Source organism: Uloborus diversus, chromosome 9 (assembly GCF_026930045.1).
Source record: "Uloborus diversus isolate 005 chromosome 9, Udiv.v.3.1, whole genome shotgun sequence".
In the NCBI taxonomy this organism is placed as follows: domain Eukaryota; kingdom Metazoa; phylum Arthropoda; class Arachnida; order Araneae; family Uloboridae; genus Uloborus; species Uloborus diversus.
The window spans coordinates 90,728,394-90,747,654 of NC_072739.1; the positions used below are offsets into that span (position 1 = coordinate 90,728,394).

Sequence of the window (19,261 nt, forward strand, 5' to 3'; positions counted from 1 at the left end):
TACAGCTTTCATTTTTAAAATAGAGAAGCTGCAACACAGCAAAGCTTCAAACTTAAGAGAATTAAAATACTAGATGTAGATATAATCTCAATTGAGAGTTAATATCAGCCATAAGTCATTTTAAAGCAAAATTTTCTCTTCAACTTTGACGAAAAATATTACAGCACTTACTTTTTAGTTGCTTCAACATAACTCTTTAAAAAATATATGTTTTCAGTCAGTTCCAGTTTTACAAGAATAATGGTAAAACTTTTTATATTTTTTTCTTTAAATACAATTTTCATGACTGAAATGTTTCATTAGAAGATAAATAAACAGTGAATGTGATGTTACATTTCAGAGACAGCAAGTCTTAATGAAATAGCAGTTTACTATGCTTCTCTTCTTTTTTCCTTTACAAAACGATTTTTAATTGAGAATTTTTCGACTCAAAAAACCAAAAGGAAACTCATTAAAAAATCATTTTAATTAATGATGAGAAGTACAGAACTGAATTTTTAAATTTCAATTTGATAAACTACCTCGTTTAAATTAAAGGGAAATGTGACATTTAAAGTCAGAAAAAAATTACAAGTCTGGGGTAAAACTAGATCTAATTAAAAAAACTTTTTTTTTGAGCAATCACAAATTCTAATTGCTCTCACTTGACCGTAGTTCATGTTCCTTTGATTTCATTTTTCTATGCTTATAATGCATGCTCCTCTGGTTCACAGGCTTCTGGGAGCATGTCCCTCCTAGCTAGAAATGTAAAATTTCCAGAAATTTTGAAGTAGTGGGAAAAAAACGGTTTTTTACAGGGGGTTTTTCTGGAAAAATATATTTTTCCATAAATAAAAATAGGATTTCTTATTTGCTCTGTTTCTTCAAACATAGAAAGGTTTAAGCGTTAAAAAATATATGCAATTCACACATCTTCTTTTTTCTGCCTTGACAGAAGAACACATAAAGCCAAGGTTAATTAAAAAAAAACAACATGTTTTTGTTTTATAACTGAGAGCTTTCTTTGTCAAACACCAGAAATAAGTCAAGTCGTCGTTCAACCAATAATATTGGGTAATGTGTCTAATCAAACAACTACATTTTCTATTTTAGATTGCCTTTGAAACTCAAAATAATAATTGTAATTTTCGACTTTCAAACATGATTGATATTGTTTGAAAGAAAAATAAATATGATTTCCCTTCCTTACAATGTAACTTTACAGTCTGAAAATGAAAGCTATTGAGTTTTGATTTTTTCCAATCCAGTCTAAGTCCAAATCAAAACTAAATTGTTTTTTTTTTTCCTTTCTTTCTTTCCAACAGAAACCCCAAACCAAATCTGCTGAAACTGAAGTTTCAGTTTATTAATAATGCCTTGCTAAGCACAGTAGTAAAAGTAGTCATACCTGCACTGTTTAACAAAATTGAGTTATTACTACCAAGTTTTTCTCTGTTTCGTATTTTACTTAATAAATTAAATGTTTTAGGGTCAAGATCAATTTTTTTTAAAAAATCCGGAAAAAAAATCTGAATCAAGTGGAAGAGCAAAAAATTAAAACGCAATATTTCAGCTTGAACTCAAATGCAGATTCCACTTTTGTGCTTAGCACGGCAGTATACAAGGTGCTGCAAAAAAAAAAAAAAAAAAGTTGGACAAAGATTATATCATTGAATAGAAGTATAGTAGTTTCATTTTAATGACTGTCTTATTTATTTTTGTCTCTCACTTAATTAGAAAATAATTTACAATATAGCTCCTAGTTTGTGTATTGTTTTTCAGTTTTCTTGCAATTTTGGGCAAAAAAGCTACTATTTTAAAGTTGTGCAACGAAGTAGAACGACATTACTTGTTGAGCTTCGGTAAACACGCAAACAGTATTTGATGTGGTATGCCGCTTCTAGTGGCTTAGAAATGATAGTCGATGTCTGTAAAGTGTACAAAAACGGACAGTGACAATTAGAGACGTACCGAGTAGCACTTTGGCCGAGTAGTCGAGTACTCGGCCTTTCATTACTCGGCCGAGTACCGAGTTACCGAGTACTCGGCCTTTCACTACTCGGCTGAGTTACCAAGTACTAATTAAGTTTTCAGAACGACCACCGACACACATGATGAATTTTGAACTTATTGGAATAGTTGTATAGACCTCCTTGTATATATAATAGTTTTTAAAATTAAATTCCTGCTGAAATTTAATTACGCATTATTTAAAAAATTTTGTTTATGCCAAAAATTTTACAAAAAAATTATATTTAAAATTAAAAATACATAAATAAAAGGTATGAATCAAGTTGGAATTAAAACAAATTATACCAATTATAGTTATAGTCTGCCAAACATAAACAATTTTTAAAAGCAAATAAAACAAATGTGCAGGAACACTGCAGACACGTGTTTCTGCGATATAAGGAACGTCTTTTTCAGTGCATAAAATGTGAGCTAAAGAATGTAAAGACATTTGACAAAAGAATCCGACTTTTGTCGGATGCCTTTAAAGCCACGAGCTCACACTTTGTGCATTGAAAAAGGAATTCCTTGTAATGCTATAACACATGTCTGTAATGTGCTTTTAACGTTGTTTTATTTCCTTTTATTTTTTAAGCAAAGGTATTTTTATAATTCTTATAACTAATTTTTGTTTGTAGCAAAAATCCATTTTTAATATAAAAATTCCATATTTTCAATACTTACTTTTTTTGCACAATTTTTAATAAATAAGTTTTATTTACTTTGGGGACATTAAAATAGAGATTTATTCCATTGAAGCATTACAAACTTCATTATTCTCAAAATTTAAATTTGACTTCTATAAATGATTGCAAAATATTATATATGCTTGCACTTTTTTATAAATTTTAATATCTGTCTTGGACAATATTCAATTTTTTGCAACTACTCGGTATTGGCCGAGTATCGGATCAAAATTTGGCCGAGTACCGAGTACTCGGCAAATTGGCCGAGTACCGAGTAGTTACCGAGTACTCGGTACGTCTCTAGTGACAATAATCGTCCGGTCAGTTTTTTCCCCCGACTGTTTTCATCTCTACTCCCAGCAAAAATTGTTCTACATTTTAATTCAAATTTTCATCCTCATTATAAGGTCCTTTTCAGATAAAACATTTCTCCGACAAATAAGCAATTTTCAGGACTTTTTAAAACTTTGGTAGACTCTTCATCTCTTTCAGTATAATTTTTTAGAGCACTTATATTTTTATTAAATTGCGCACTTTGTGTTTCCAGTCTGAAAAGATGTGAATTTGGATTTCTGACATTTAATAAAATTCAGAAGTTTTAAGCACAACTAAGTAAAACCAAGCACCTTATAAATTTAAAGAAAATTTAGAACATTTGAAATATTTTCCTCCTAATTAATTAAAGAAATGTTAGGGCCATTTTCACTATATGCTTACATTTCAGAATTATTAATTTATTGTTTTTGTCTTGATAATTTCTTTTCAAATAGGTGTTAAGTCACATGTTTAAGATACATGAAAAAGTAATTGGTTATGTACTTTGATGCAGAAATCAATGCAGAAATATTGTTATAATGTTAAGTACCAAGGGGAATTGTTAAGTCTGTTACCATACAAAATTGATAAAAATTCTCACCTTTAAATTACATTATTTGAAATTATGTCCCTGAAACTTGAAATGATGTTTGTGATCAATCCTTGAATTGAATTTAAATAAAAAACATTTAAATAACGCTCAATTTCAATCACTTGTAAAATTTTGCAAGTAAACATTTTCTAATAATAGCAGTAAATAATCATTGAAATTATTCATTTTCATCGACTTCTTTTCATAAAATTTAAAATGTAAATTATACTTCAATTTAATCATTTTTCTTCTCGGACAACATATGAAAGCAAATTTTGAAAATGACTTGTTAATACAGAGCCGTCTTATATTATTTCACTAAATATTATTTCACTAGATAATCAGTAAAAAATACTTGTTTGTAAAATTACCAGGTGGATCCATGAAATCAAAGTGAACTAAATCATCAATGCCAAGTTTTTTCAACTGCAAAACAACAGTCCCAAGATTTGAGCGTAATATTTCCGGGTATGTTTGATCCTGCATTTCTGTTTTGTATGCTTTTTCAGTATATAACCTGAAGCATTTTCCAGGACGAGTTCTACCAGCACGGCCAGCTCGTTGTTGAGCACTAGCTTTACTTATGGGCGATACCAATAAAGATTCCACCCTGATTCTTGGATTATATACCTAAAGGAAAGAAAGTATTCCATGTTATCAATACATTTGGAACTGAAAATTACACACAACTTCTTATAGATTACATAAATTTTAATCAAATAGTTTCAAAAGTCAAATAACTCAATAATCTCTAAAGCATAATAGGTTAAGTGCGAAATACAGTGAAACTTCGGTAACACGACATGCGGATAACTCGACTATTCCAGTAACTCGACACATATTTTTCTAATGGTTAGCCCAATGCTAATTTCAATTTGTGAAAACCTCTCTTACTTGACACACATTATCAGGAACTCTAATAAGTCGACATTTAACTGCTATTGTAACCCAATTTATACTTTTACCAACAACATTCTTTCATTGACCTATCAAAATTTTATGCTGAAGTTTCTTGTCAATTATTCCCTCTGGAAAGCTCATTTAGAAAGAATTCCATCTTTTATCCAGGGGAGTAAGCTACCACATTTTGTGCTGTTAGTGCAACTGTAAAAAGCAAGGAAAGGGTAGGTGGGTAGGTAAAATGTACCAAGGGAGTGTTTTAGAGAAAGAAGGCACAATGATATGTTTTTCAAACAAGTTACAAAGAGCTTTTATCTCTTTTCAAAAATTATGGATTTATTACTCATGAGGTACTCATATGTTAGTGATTTTATTATGTACTTTTCATAAAAAAGAAAATTAAATTACAGGAATTAATTTTCATAGCGTACATGTTAAGCATTAGTAAGTAAATGATACAGAAACTCATTAGGAATTCAAGTTATGGAACCTCAGTAACTTGACATCCGCTTCAGTCGACATGTTTTCATGTTCCCTCAACGTGCTGAGTTATTGAGGTTCCACCACATTTATAAAGAGGGAATGAAGAAAAATTTTCTAACATTATGATACACAAAAATTGATAGTATTAACAAACCTTTTGTTTTGCAAAACCGGGATCTATGACAAAAACAACACCATCTATGGTCAGAGATGTTTCAGCAATATTTGTTGAAACAACAACTTTTCTACCAATTGCACCATTTGGCTTATTTGGGGGTGGAGCCTCAAAAATTTTCTGCTGAAGATTTGGTGGTAATGTTGAATACAATGGAATACACTTCAAGTCACCAACATCAGGACCAAGGTTATCAAGCTCTCTTTTTATTCTTTTGCAAGCTTCTTCAATTTCCTAAAATTAATAAATATGTTCTTAAATGCATTCAGAAATTTATGTTCTTAAATTGACATGTGAGTCACAGACAATACAAAAGAAAACAAGATTTTTTTTTCATTTATTTACGGGAATCGCAAATCTTAATTACATTATTCTAAATTTTATGCCCGAATCTGACAGCAGAAATTTTACTTTAAGTCTATTACAAATACAGTGATTTTATTTCAATCATTGAAATACTGTATATACTCAAGTATAAGTAAAGAAATTTAGTACTAAAATTGGTATTTAAAGTTGAGCACCCTGCATTTATACGAAGGGCAGAATTTCCAAAAAATTTCGCCAAACAATTCATGGGAGAAAACCATTCAAAAACATACCCATTTTTTCCGATCTTAGTCCAACCCTTTAACAGATGCTTAAGATGTAAATACTTACACATTCTGGTATAATTTTAAATTATCTGACTGTAAAAAAAGACTAAATAATTACAGTAAACAACCATACTACGTGAAAAGTGCTGGAAATTGAAGTATTCGCAAATTTCCTCAAAAGTTGTGAATTATTAGTATTTTTTAATTAATGCAACATGGCTACAGCTCAAGATTTTATCAATATTAATTCAAAATAAAAGCAACAAAAATTTTGATCACAAAAGTGAACTCTTCTTGTGTAAAAGAATAAAAATCTGACATTTTTAAACATAAGTACATTTTCATAACTTTTCATTTTCCTTCTTTTTAAAATGTTTATGTTAGAAAATCATGCAAAAGGTTCATGATTGTTTCAGAAAGTAGGGCTAGACATTTCCCCTGATTTCCCTCCAAAAAGAAGGGGGGTTGACTTATGCATGAGAAAATGTGGTAATTTAATTTCTGAAGTTAAAATGATTTTTTAACATAAAAAAAAAGCACAAGACAAAATGATAATTACTAAGTTGCGAATGCATGATAACAAGCATATATAAAAAAAATCATCAAAAGCTTAAAAAACTGTATGCAGAAGGATATAGAAGTAACAGAAACCATTAAAACACTTCAAGTCATGTCTTTTTTTTTTTTTTTTTTTTTTTGCATATGAGCAAGTACTATTAATTTAAGAATTTGAAAATCAGTCCAATGGAGTTATTGGGTTTAATGTCAGAATTAAAAAATGTCATAGAATAGATCAATGAATTTTAATGAATCAAACTTAGTTTATCTCATAATTTGGAAAACAGAATACAAATGGGAGAAGCTGTCTTCTTTTGAGGGCGGCTGCTTTGCTTCTATGTACTGAATAAGATGAAAGCACAGCAACATTTTCTATGGATAGCTCGATGAAATAACTTCTAACAGTCATTTCACCTACCCAGATCTTAAAGGATTTAGCTAAACTTTGTTAATGATTATGTATCAAATTAAGCATTTTTGTAACAAAAAAAAATAACTTCATAACATTGAACAGTTTGCAGCAAGATAAAATATTTTGAAAAATTCAAATGTTCTTTGTTTAAATACAGAAAATACAATGTCACCACCTAACAGTATCCATCATCTAAACGTAGTCTGATATTTTAAAAAAAACTGTCTCCAACATAAACTATCACAAAAATAGTTTTTCCAATTCTTTTTTTGGAAGAAGGGAAACTTAAATGCTTAAATTATATCTCAAAATGAAAATTAGTCTTATTACTTTATTCAAAAGGAATTATATCTTTTGAGCTATAGGGTTACATTAATTACTCATTAAATTACACATTGAAAGTTAAAAAAATTCTTTAGTAATTAACCACAATTACTAATTCTTTACTTTTATAAGAAACAAACTGCCAGTGTGAAACACATACTGACTAAGTAACTACAGATGCAATGAATAATAATAGAAAGAGGAATCCATAAATTGCTCCTCAACAGTTTCAAAGAAATTTAAGGAATATACAATTTTTTATCTTTATTTATTTAGCATTTTTTAATTACAAAAAGATATACATAGTAGAAAACATTTACTATGCAAAATATTGAAGAAAAAAAATTAATAGAAACAGCTTCATTAAATATGTTTTTTCACTGAAGAAAATACAAAATAGGTGTCTACAATGAAGTAAAAGCTATAAATTGACTTTTAATGAATAATACATTTGATACAAAAATGAGATTTATTTTCTTCAAAATAACATTTTGCTATGGGGTAAAATTTAGATTTTTAAAATTTTACCAATACAATACACTAAGAAACTGAAGCTAGTGCATAGAGTAATTTAAGCAAACAAACCTCGGACTCTCTTGCAACATACCTTTTTTAATTCACAAAAAAAGAGAGAGAGAAAGAAGTAATAAATTACCTCTTGACCAGTTAAAAATAATAATATATCTCCCTCTGTTTCTTCACACATATGAATTTGAATAACTGTTCTAATAGCAGCTTCTAAATAATCCCTTTCAGGCTCTGGCGTGTAGAAAATTTCAACTGGATGGGTTCTTCCAGGAACAGTCATTAAAGGAGCATTATCAAAATAATTCTAAATAAGGAATAAAAACAAAAAATATACATATAATTTTAAAACACTTACTAAGCAATAATAAAATTACTTTTATATCAAAATATCTAGCAAACTATCATTTTTATTAAACCGTTTGTCTCTATAATTACTGTCAAAGGTTGGTAACTTGTTATGGCAGTTGATGTCGGAAAAGCAAAAGGTCAAAAACTGTACAATGAAAATGTGTTTGAAAGTATAAATTACTGAAATAAATAATTTGAAAAATATTTTCTTTGGATAAAATAATAATGCAGGTGTATTTTCCTGACACCTTCGGTGGTAAAACCCAGTAAAGACCGACTGAACTTTTCTGGCAAATAAAAGAAACAACTTCCTTCTCAGAAAAATTGGAGTTCCTAGAAAAGAAATATTTAAATGTGCTCAGTGTTGCATATTAAATTACCATTTTCTTGTGGCTCAATACTGCCTTAAAAAGGAAATGGTAAATTAATAAGTGATATGAAACCAAATGTCTTCTTTCAGCCACAAACCGGATATCTTTTTAAAAGACTACGTAAGTCAAGAAACAATGTTTGAGTATAAAAACAGTTCTGAAACAGACGTTGCAGTACTTCCAAATCTGAAAACAGAGTTAGCAGCAAAATTTCAAGAATTTGAAGAGCCACTACACAACATTCCATGATCCCCCATACCTAACACTACACACGGTTTTGTTTTTGATCCAGATCAGAAGCTGAACAACCCTTGATCCAGCTTAACCATAGGTACTGGCTTGGAAGGGAAAATTGAAGGACCTTGTGACCATGAACATACTTAACCCTCCCCAGTCACCAGTAGCAAATACGGAAGATCTTTGTCCAGCTGGGATTAAACCAGGGCCCTCCAGTTATGAATCCAACACCTTACAGATGAGGCCACCATGGCCATTTTGCAGAGACAGAGAGGTTATCATTATAAAATCTTGTCCCACATTTCAGCCTTTAATCCAAATGTGGGTAATCATCTTACAGTTGAATATTTTCTGGCAAATGTATAAAATGGCATCTGCTGAAGAATTTTAAAGTAAACACCTTTCCGAAAAACGGAAATCACAAACAAAACTAGTATTTTAACAGGCGGCTACGTTTGACACCACAAATATTTGAAACTTTATTTTGGAAAATTAATCTTTTGAAGAACAAATATAGCTCAAAATTAATGGCTACCCACCTTGAAGACACTTTGCCTAACTAGCCCTGCCCCTGCCTGAATCAAACTTTAAAAAATGGGTGTAGATCGCAGACATAAGTTCTCCAAAATGATGTTTGATTGCAAATATTGTCGCTATGGTATTTCATATTATTTTGTGAATTGAAACTAAAATACTTGGCTTGAATGTGACATTTTAAAAGGAACCTAGATACCTCAATAAACTTACTTGAAATTTTCCAGCATCAAGGGTGGCACTCATAACAACAATTTTCATGTCAGCTCTTCTGGAAACTACTTGCTTTAAAACGCCCATGAGTATATCTGTGGCAAGAGTACGCTCATGGGCTTCATCAAGTAGTACAACTCCATATGCTTCCAGCAGAGGGTCACTCATTGCTTCTCTCAGCAACATACCATCTGTCATGTATCTAAAAATTAGTAAGAAATCAGTTTCTTGGAATTTAAATTCTTTGCCTATTTTGCATTATCTCAAAAAGATTCAAGTCAAGTAAAGTGCAACTGAGGACTTAAAATTCAATAATAATTGCCCATGAAATTGAATATGTTCAAAGAATAGTTTGTGGCAAATAACCATTGCAGATTACAAACAAAAGAAAATACACATGGAAATTTAAATTCACAGAGAAAAGAGTTAATTTTTTTTAAATATCGGGAAAAAAATGCCATGTTATTAATTTATTTTTTCAATCACCACTGTTTCTGTGAACACACAATGTGGCAAGTAAACACATTTTTAATTTTTTTTATGGTAGAGGGCTTAACAAGTTGAAGTTTACGTCAGCTAATTATCACCAGAACTGTGTTGTACTCATACGTTTGCAAAAGTAACTTGACTGCATTAACTGGTTTGGACAAAATCAACGCAGATTTCGGATGTTGCGGATTTTTGGCACTCTACCATACTGCAAATTGAAACTGACAGCATTTCTAATGCTTCTGATACGAAAGCAAGAGAGATTATTAGTTTTTAAATATTTGTTTCATTTTTGCATTCAATTTATATGCTGCTAGTATTAGAATAACACAGGTCAACAAGGTTTCTGTTTCTCATTAAGTAAGTGGTGGCTATACTATTTTAGGGGGTGCTGAAAAAGAATATGACAATAAAAATATTCCATCACCCACAGATTTTTGAAAAATCCAAAACCTTTAAAATCTTAATTTAATGACATTTATTCAATACATGTGCAATATTTTTGTCATTTACCATTTTATAAGCAATTACAAAGCTTAAAACTAGTATAAAACACAAAAAATATATATTGTTTAAAAAGTTGCAGAAGAATGAAAGAGATATTTTTGACGGAAAAAAAATCCTAAATTTCATACTTTATGTAGCTGTAAATGCCTTAACTGAATTGATTATTTTAGAAAGGGTGTAAATCCGATGGATTTCCGTAGCACTTATGCCCTTTCTGAAATAATCGATTCAACTGCGGATGCTTTATTACTGGCACTAACACAAACTTAAATAAGATAGAATATTCATATAAAATTCCAACAGTAATCCCGAGCATATTTGGAGTAAACTGTCCGTGATATTCCTCTTAAACTGCAGAAATATCCTGGTGGAAGCGTTCCTCATGCTCGTCTCTCACAGCTCCCATACTTTTTTTTTTGGGGGGGGGGGGATTCAGTGACATTGAACATCCTAATTATTTGTAATTTTTTAACACGTCTTTAATTAATTTTTCATATTTAGGACTTTTATTATTTCCTAAGAACTGTGTCACAACATTTTTAAAATCAATCCATGCTGTTTTTCCTAAATCACCTAAACTAGCTTCAAAATTTTGTCCTGCATAAGCTTTTTTACTTGTGGTTCAATGTAAAAACGCTACTTCATTTTTGCATAAATGAGTGATGGGAACTGTTCCTACAAATTTTGAAATCTACACACTTTTTAACCATTGATTAAACGCAATTTTTCATCAATCCTAACTTTTTGTGTGAAGGCGAGGGAATATTTCTTTTAATGAAATAGAGGTACGTTTTGCATATTCTTTTTCACCTGCAATATGTTATTTGCTCTCCAGCCATTTCTTTTTTGATATAATGTTCGTGTATTGCCCTGCTCTCCCACTCACACAAAAACTAGCAGTATATTGTATTAGCAAAGTTGCAGACCAATGAGAACGGTAATTACTTTTTAAAAAAACTGCCCATATGCTCTAATTATGATGTGAATAGTCAATTTCATGTACCAATAACTTCATATTTTCATAGGATTCCTTCATTATGCAAGAATAAGCTATAGGAACCGATGGCAGAGCATTTCTACGTGCCAAAAGACAACTTCCACCACTGTGATCTTGTATGAAAGTAAAATGATACGGAACGCGTAGAGCAGTCTGCTCAAGTTCAAATATAAAACTTATCAAAGTGAATTCGGTTTCTACTCTCTTGTTACATGCTCTGTTGCTGTAATGAGTAGTCTTTGGATCAAATGCATCTGTACAAAAATGTAGTAAACTTATTACTGCTATAAGATAAACCTATGTAATTCAAAACGTATACATGAAATTTCTGAAAATTGGAGGGTGATAGAAAATTTATGCAAACATATTTTTTTTCAGCGCCTTGGAATCTATAAGAAGCACCCTAAGTACATTGAGGAACAGAAAATTCGTTAAAATTTGTTCTTCAGTGTAATTAGACAGCTTTAATAATAACACAAACAACGATGGTTAGCCACAGCCTTACTTTAGGATTGTTTTCATAGAAGAACAGTCTTCAAAACGAATGCTGTAGCCAACTTCTTGTCCAAGCATGACATCCATTTCCTCTGCTACACGAGCAGCTACACTCATTGCAGCCACTCTTCTGGGTTGAGTACAGGCTACACCTCTTCTAATACCACTTTCTCTCAAAAATTCTACACACCACTGAGGAATCTAAGGAGACAGAGTGAGAATATTAATGCTAACTATCAATAACAAAGTTGATACCAAAAAGAAATATATATATATATATATATATATATATATATATATATATATATATATATATATATATATATATATATATATATATATATATATATATATATACTTTATAGAGACATCATGAAATAGAAAACAACATTGCCAGTTAAAATGAAACAAACTCTTCTATACTGAAGCTTATATGTAGACAAAGAAAATTTATAAGGCCGTCATTTCCATTTAAAAAATTACGGAAAATATAAAAACCCAGGTAGTGGGGTGTTATAACATTAAATGAAATTAAATTTACAATCAATCAAATCTAGCCTTTATAATCAAACACTCGTTTCCATAATATTAAGTGACATTTTCTCTTGTGACAAAGGAACTGCAACTAGGCCCCCAAAAATACTGACAAAAGCATAAAATACATTACAAAACATCATTTAAAAGGGCAATACAGTAAAACTGCAAAACAGTATAAGTTAATCACTAATCTCAGGAAATTGCATTGGTTCTGAGCAGAGGCGTAGCTAGACCCAACTTTCGGGGGGGGGGGGGGGGGGGGTTACTTCTTTTATATATATATATATATATATATATATATATTTATATATGTGTGTGTGTGTGTACATTTTTTTAGTGTTAAAAAAAATAAGAGGGAGGTGAATCTTACATACTTTGGAATGGAGTGCCCCAATTCCAATATTTGTGTCAAACAAAACAAAAGCAAAGATTTTTTTTTTTAATGTTACGGAAAATTCAACTTTTTTCTCTTTTTCCTCCATTTAATTTGAAGTGAAATTTTCTAGCAACGCTCTTGTCAAAACCAGTCTATCCAAACCAGGCGGAAAATCAAATATCTGATGAGCGTGTTCCGTTCATTTCAGTGTGACTGCTTAATTTAGAGGCTAACACACATCTACAAAAGCTGGCAACCCTGAAAACTAATAGATACTTTCATTTCCGCCTGTAAACTGGATGTTTGACTTTCAATCTCATCCGTGGTCAGACTATAAAGACTATTTTTACTAACTTGGTTTGCACTAAAAGTATGAAATAAAATAAAAAAAGACTTCTTGAATTATAACCCGCAAAAAATGAAATTGCTTTTCATATCGTTATATTTATATGTTGCTTTTTATGTATTTACATTTATGCTAATTCTAAAGCAGCTAATAAAATTTGAATGAAAAAAGTTAGGGAAGAAATATAGGCGGTAGAAAGTTATTCGCTCAAATGCATACCATCTGTTCTCCTCTCAAGTCTTTATTTTTAATTTTATTAGCTGCTTTAGAATTTACATAAATATCTATTTGGGAGAGCAACAGCAATTTTCGTGTATTATAAACAGAAGTCTTTTTTATTTTCTACTTTTTAATGCGAACCAAGCTAATAAAAATAATCTAGATTCATTTCGTTTTTAAACATTTTATTCATGTAATGCTATGCAGTTTTTCTTTTGAATTAAAATAAAATTACCTTCAGAAGGGTCCGATGGGACTAATGCTGCTTTGCAGACTGTACTTCGTTTTCTTCAGATAACGTTAACTTTCTCTTTTTAGAGCAATCCTTTTTGTCATTTTAATTTTTTTCTTTGGGTTTAAAAAAGCTTGTTATCGGTTTTGCTCGCTTCATTATGCAACAAATTTCACTTAGAATGTACTATTTTAACCAGACTGTACGTTTCCAAAAGAATATGCAGTAAATACTGGCTGAAAAATTAATGTAATTGCAATGGATACTCTAGTTAGCAAAGGTCGTTTTGACTATGACCTATGACACACACGAGACCAGACCAACAAAAATCTCTATCGCTTCGAATTCCGGTTATGCTATCATTTTTGAATTCGAAACCCAATGATCTTTAAAGCAGCAAACAAAAACATTTTCTTCAACTCAGAAACAGAGGAATTGTCTTCAAGAGCTGAGGAGGCATGGAAAAAAGGGAGAAATTCATTCCACGAATAGGCTTTCCAGGAAGATTAACCAAAGGACAGTGGTTTCGCGCACTTTCTTGGCAGTAGAGTAAAGGGGTGAAATTCACAGGCTTGATATGTAAAAAAATGAACATTTCAAGTTCATGGTTAAAGGTCATTCAAGTTAAAAGCCATTTCGCTCTGTTATTTGGATTAGTACTGTTCTTTGGTTGCTCTCTTTCTTAAAATTGTGATTCCTTAGAAAACCGAAATGATTGGAGTGAAAAGAAAGTTTAAGTTTTTTTCAAGTGATGAAAAAAAGGAAAATCGTAGAACACTGGCCAAGTTAGATTTGCAGCAATTACTAACCTCAAAAGGATAAATAATGAATCCAAAAAAAAATCAGAGACCAAAAAGCAATGAAAGACTTTTTCTTGAAAAAGGTATGCTTAAAGTTTCTTTTACTGTCAAAATGATTCCTTAAACTCGCAATAAAGCACTTAATAATGTAAAAATAGAATAAATACCTAACAAAACTAATAAAGAGGAACTTTAATCAATAGCCCATATTGTCTTTAGTATCGATTTCAAATTTTCACCATCATTTTTCATATTTCAAACTTCTATAAAAAGTTTCTTAATGCCCCGTATCTCAAAATCTCTTTATCTCGATTTTTTTTCTTTAATGTGAAATTCGATATATATAGATTCGACTGTATGCAATATCCCCACTGCGCGGCTCATAAAATTAAACATATTTAACAATTTGCAGAATCTATGACAAAGAAAGGCTGCATATACGTGGATTTAATAAATCAATCTCATTTCTAAAGCGAAGTGTCAAATTTCACTCAATTATCAAAAAATTGTCGCAGCAGAGGGAAGCGTCTTTATGCTTGAGGGTCACACATGGAGCAAATTTTCAATGGCATTGGGGGGGGGGGGGAGCAAAGTGAATTTTTTATCTTTGTTACTCAGAAAAAAGTCGTTTTGATTTTTTTTCTTTTTCTTTTTTTCCTTTCTTTTCTCTCTTCTTTTCCCCTTTTTTTTTGAGACTAACGTTTCGGGGGGGGGGGGGTTTGTCCCCAAAACCCCCTTTAGCTACGCCCCTGGTTCTGAGTCATATATATCAACCTTCATAAGTTAATCACTTTTCTAAGTTGGACACCGAATCATGCACCATAGGTGGTCAACATTACACAGGTTTTGCTATATTTCCAAATAAGAACAAATCACCATCTTTACTAATAATAAAGCTGAAAGTCTATCTGTCCGGAGGATGTCTGGATGTCTGTAGGATATCTGTAGGATGTCTGTGACACGCATAGCGCCTAAACCGTTCGGCTGATTTTCATGAAATTTGGCACAAAGTTAGTATGTAGCATGGGGGTGTGCACCTCGAAGCGATTTTTCGAAAATTCAATGTGGTTCTTTTTCTATTCCAATTTTAAGAAAAAAAATATCATAAGATGGACGAGTAAATTACGAAATTATCATAATGTGGAACCGTAACATGGGCCGAAGCCAATTGGCGAGATACGAAATTATCATAACGTGGAACCGTAAGATGGGTACAAGCCAACTGGCGAGAAAATTCACCATACATTATTTGTAAATGTACAGGCGAACCAAAAGACCTTTTGATTTTTCTATTACGGGCAAAGCCGTGCGGGTATCACTAGTTAAAAATAAACCAACATGGAACTTACTTGTGTAGTCTTTCCAGAACCAGTTTCACCAACAAGTACCATAATTTGATTCTTTTTCAACATATCAAAGAATTTTGGCTTATATTCCCATACAGGCAAAGTTATCCTTTTCTTGAAGAGCTCATAATAGTGTGCAGTGTGAGGCAAACCATTAAACTGGTTGATTGACTAAAAACGACATTTGCTTAATTAGTGTGCAAAATTTTTAAAAATACATGCATTTTCATTAAGTAATGTATAATAATTCTAAGTAACAATATAATGAGTATTAATTTTTCTTTTAAATAAATTTATTTCTAATAAATTTTAAAGTATTTTTAAGAATTTTCTGCATAGAATAGTGTTAAAATTTAAACTAATTCAACATTCAGCTAAAAGTAAGCTTATAAAATCCTTTCAAAAACATAATTCATAGAAGTACCTTACAAATATAATGAACATAAATACCATTTAAGTAAAAGATTTTACTAACTTAACTAATTAAATGACAAGTATTTATTTAATCAGAATTGTTCACTCTCCAAACTTTGGAGAGATACTTTTCAGCAGAATTTCCTTCTCTTGCTTTAGTTTATTTTTCCTAGTTTTAAAAACTTTTCAAAAAACCTTTTTTTATAATTTAACTTAATGTTTACATATTCAAGTCTTTTCTGTGCTTTTTGACTGTTTTTTACAGAAGTTTATTATGTGAGCTAATTAGATAAGAGCCTCCCCCCCCCCCCCCTCCTGACTCCAATTCCCCTTCTTTCTCTCACTAATCATTGTATTGATTAAAAAATTTTGTATCCCTTTTAATTTTTACTGTGAAATTCGCACCTAATTCAGAAAATTGGAGGAATTGACCATTATTTAAAACATACCCTTTTCCTAAATTTCCGTTCATTTCAATCATCCAGTCAAAAAAAAAAGGAATTGAACTATTACTACTGCATTAGAGAGCAATTTTGAAACAAGTAAAGTGTTACAAGAAATTACTTCTTTCACTAATATATTTTGGTCAACAAAGTTTTCATCTATATTGCAGTTTGAAATGATCTTTTGAATCTTTAAAGATTTCAAGCATTTGAGTTGAATTTTCTTAATTCTATGACACACAAGTAAAATCTTAAGTTTGGGGGCCATTAAGCAAAGAAACATTGAGCATGTGCTTTGCTGAGAATTGCATGAGCATGAGCTTAGTACTATAATTTTAAGCTGACTTAGTTTCTTTTAATTTTAATAATTATTTTGCTGTTTAACTTGATTTGTGTTATTACTAAAATATTAGTACACTTGCTTTTTTAAAGAAAATACTAAATTAAAAAAATTAGGCCTTAATTTATCATTTGTCCCAAAAAGTTTTTATCCGTTTTAAAGAAAATAACTGAAGTAATTTAATAAGTTTTGATTACAAAAAACGTGATTTTTTAATATGTTTTGCTGAAGCAGAGAGAAATTTTTTGATAACATTAAATGATTAACAATATAAGAGTGCGAAAATGTGATCACTTAAAGTGACACTGTATCCATTTTTTCAAATGAACATTTTTTAAACCATTTATCAGAAAAATAACTCATCAATGCTGGAATCAATAACCTTCAGTTGAAAACAAGCAAGCAACGAATATTAATTAATTTAGGTAACTGATCCTATAAGGAGCTTAAATAATAATTCTTTTTAACAAAACATCAAAACTAAATAAATCGAACTTTTTGTTTAAACAATGGGGAAGATCTGATACAATCTTATCAATTGAAGTATAAATTTACTTTAACAGTTCCTGTGGAAGCAGCTGGAACTATTGCAGTTTCTAGATATGGAAGATTGTTGAAATTTTCTTTGTCTTTTTTTCTTTCCACGTCATCTCCATTATTCTCCACTCTAAAAGAATTTTTTTTAAAAAAATTAACATACTTATGAAGTTATCACAAAAAGAAACAATTAGAACAGGAGCATATAGTTTCAATACACAGCAAGATTCAGTTGCTAATCTTGACTTCAAAACTGCATAATCTACACACAAGCAAAACTTTTAGTGCCAAACATTTTTCCGGACTGATATGCTTTCCAGTTGAAAATGATATATGTAATTTAAAAGGATTATTGTTTAACAGAATTGAACTTATAACTCAGTGACACTTTTTCTGTGTATGCAAAATAGTTGCCACTTTCCAACATTACTGGAATGAAGTAAAATGAATAGTAGTCAAAATGCCCCTAAGCCTCCGAACAATATTATACAGCACAAGCATGGGTGTAGCCGGGGGGGGGGGGGCAACTGCCCCTCCCTAGATCTGAGTCACAGGCACCTCGATGGGATGTTACTGTGACCTCCCAAAAAAATTTCTTATTTGTAATTTTGTTTTTCCTTTCTTTTTCTTAAAAAAAGATGTTTGATGTATTGTCTCATCACATGATGGTCCATGCGAGCAAGTGCGAATTGAGAATCCTCCCTTCCCCCTAATTTTAAGTTTTGGGCACCCCTGACCAAAACACGCTGAATTCGTTATCTTACACTAGTTTTGCCATTTTTACGCAAACTCAGTTTCAAGCTTTTCTTTTTTTTTTTTTAAACAAATGACTTTTATGCTTATTTTTGGGCCTTTTGCATATATTGCATTATTTTATATTATATTAATGACTTTTTAGAAGACGGACCTTGCCTCTGAATTTTACTGAATGAGTAAAAAATAAATAAAATTCAAGGATGCATACATTCCTACATCTATGAAAAGACGCATTAGGCATTTGACTGCAGCAATGCAATAATGTCTCACTGTTTCCAAATATTTTGAATCATCAGTCAATATTTGTCGGTCAAAAACCTTTTGGGAGGTCACACTGATCTTCCTTTGGGGAACTCTTGCTTGACCCCTCTACCTGAACCCTGGCTATGCCCATGAGCACAAGTTACTGCTCATTAGAACAGCTTTTGTAGTAACTGGTGAATATCAGTTTCCTTCTTGTTCTAGTGTAGTGTAACTTACTGCCAAAATTCCTATTTATTTAAAGTTAAGTCAGGGTCAAGTTTAATTGTTATATTAAATTATTGCGTCAATTGTAATCTATTGAGAGAAGATTAAACATTCTTAAACAATCGAATAATTTTAAAGAAAAGTCATGAAAGTATCTTTTTTTATTTAAGAAAATTATATAAAAATAAATCTACAAATAATATGTACATTCTTTTTTTTTTTTTGATTGTGATTTTAAAAGTTTTATGAAAAGCCAACAAGCAAGCAGCGAAAATTTAAGAAATACGTCTTTTAAACATTAAAAGATAATTTCATTAATCTTTTGTAATATAAGTAAAGATGAGTAAATTTTTCTTGTGTGCTAAATTTCAAAGCATGAGATACAGAGATCAATATCACAATCTGGACAGTAGTATCGAATTTCCTTTCTGCATCGCTGCAATTACATTTAAAATGGACTGGTGCTGCCATCGGGTGTATAAAAAGAGAAAGGAAATGTATTTCGGGCAAAAGAAATGAATTGGTTTTAATAATTTTGTCGCGTTAATACTGCACACCCCAGCATGGCAATATCACAGGCACAAGAAATGGAGGTCGAAACCCTAGCCTGTTATTTTTCAAGGGAGCGTGAGGGAAGGGGTTAATGAAGCTACGCAGGAAAATTTAATTTTTTATTTAGACCCGTTTGGTTAAAAATAGAA

The 19,261-nt window shown here is 31.0% G+C and overlaps 1 protein-coding gene across 2 annotated transcripts in view; it reads right to left on the bottom strand.

Moving 5' to 3' along the window:
• LOC129230723 (putative pre-mRNA-splicing factor ATP-dependent RNA helicase PRP1) overlaps window positions 1–19,261 on the bottom strand; it is a 50,955-nt gene that overhangs the window by 14,042 nt on the left and 17,652 nt on the right. For both annotated transcript variants that reach the window (XM_054865144.1, XM_054865143.1), the window contains exons 4-10: window positions 17,355–17,466; window positions 15,606–15,773; window positions 11,757–11,947; window positions 9,259–9,460; window positions 7,683–7,859; window positions 5,120–5,374; window positions 3,954–4,212 (exon numbers count right to left, since the gene is read on the bottom strand). In XM_054865144.1, coding sequence (XP_054721119.1) covers window positions 3,954–4,212; window positions 5,120–5,374; window positions 7,683–7,859; window positions 9,259–9,460; window positions 11,757–11,947; window positions 15,606–15,773; window positions 17,355–17,466 — 1,364 coding nt within the window. The remainder of the gene's footprint in view (window positions 1–3,953; window positions 4,213–5,119; window positions 5,375–7,682; window positions 7,860–9,258; window positions 9,461–11,756; window positions 11,948–15,605; window positions 15,774–17,354; window positions 17,467–19,261) is intronic.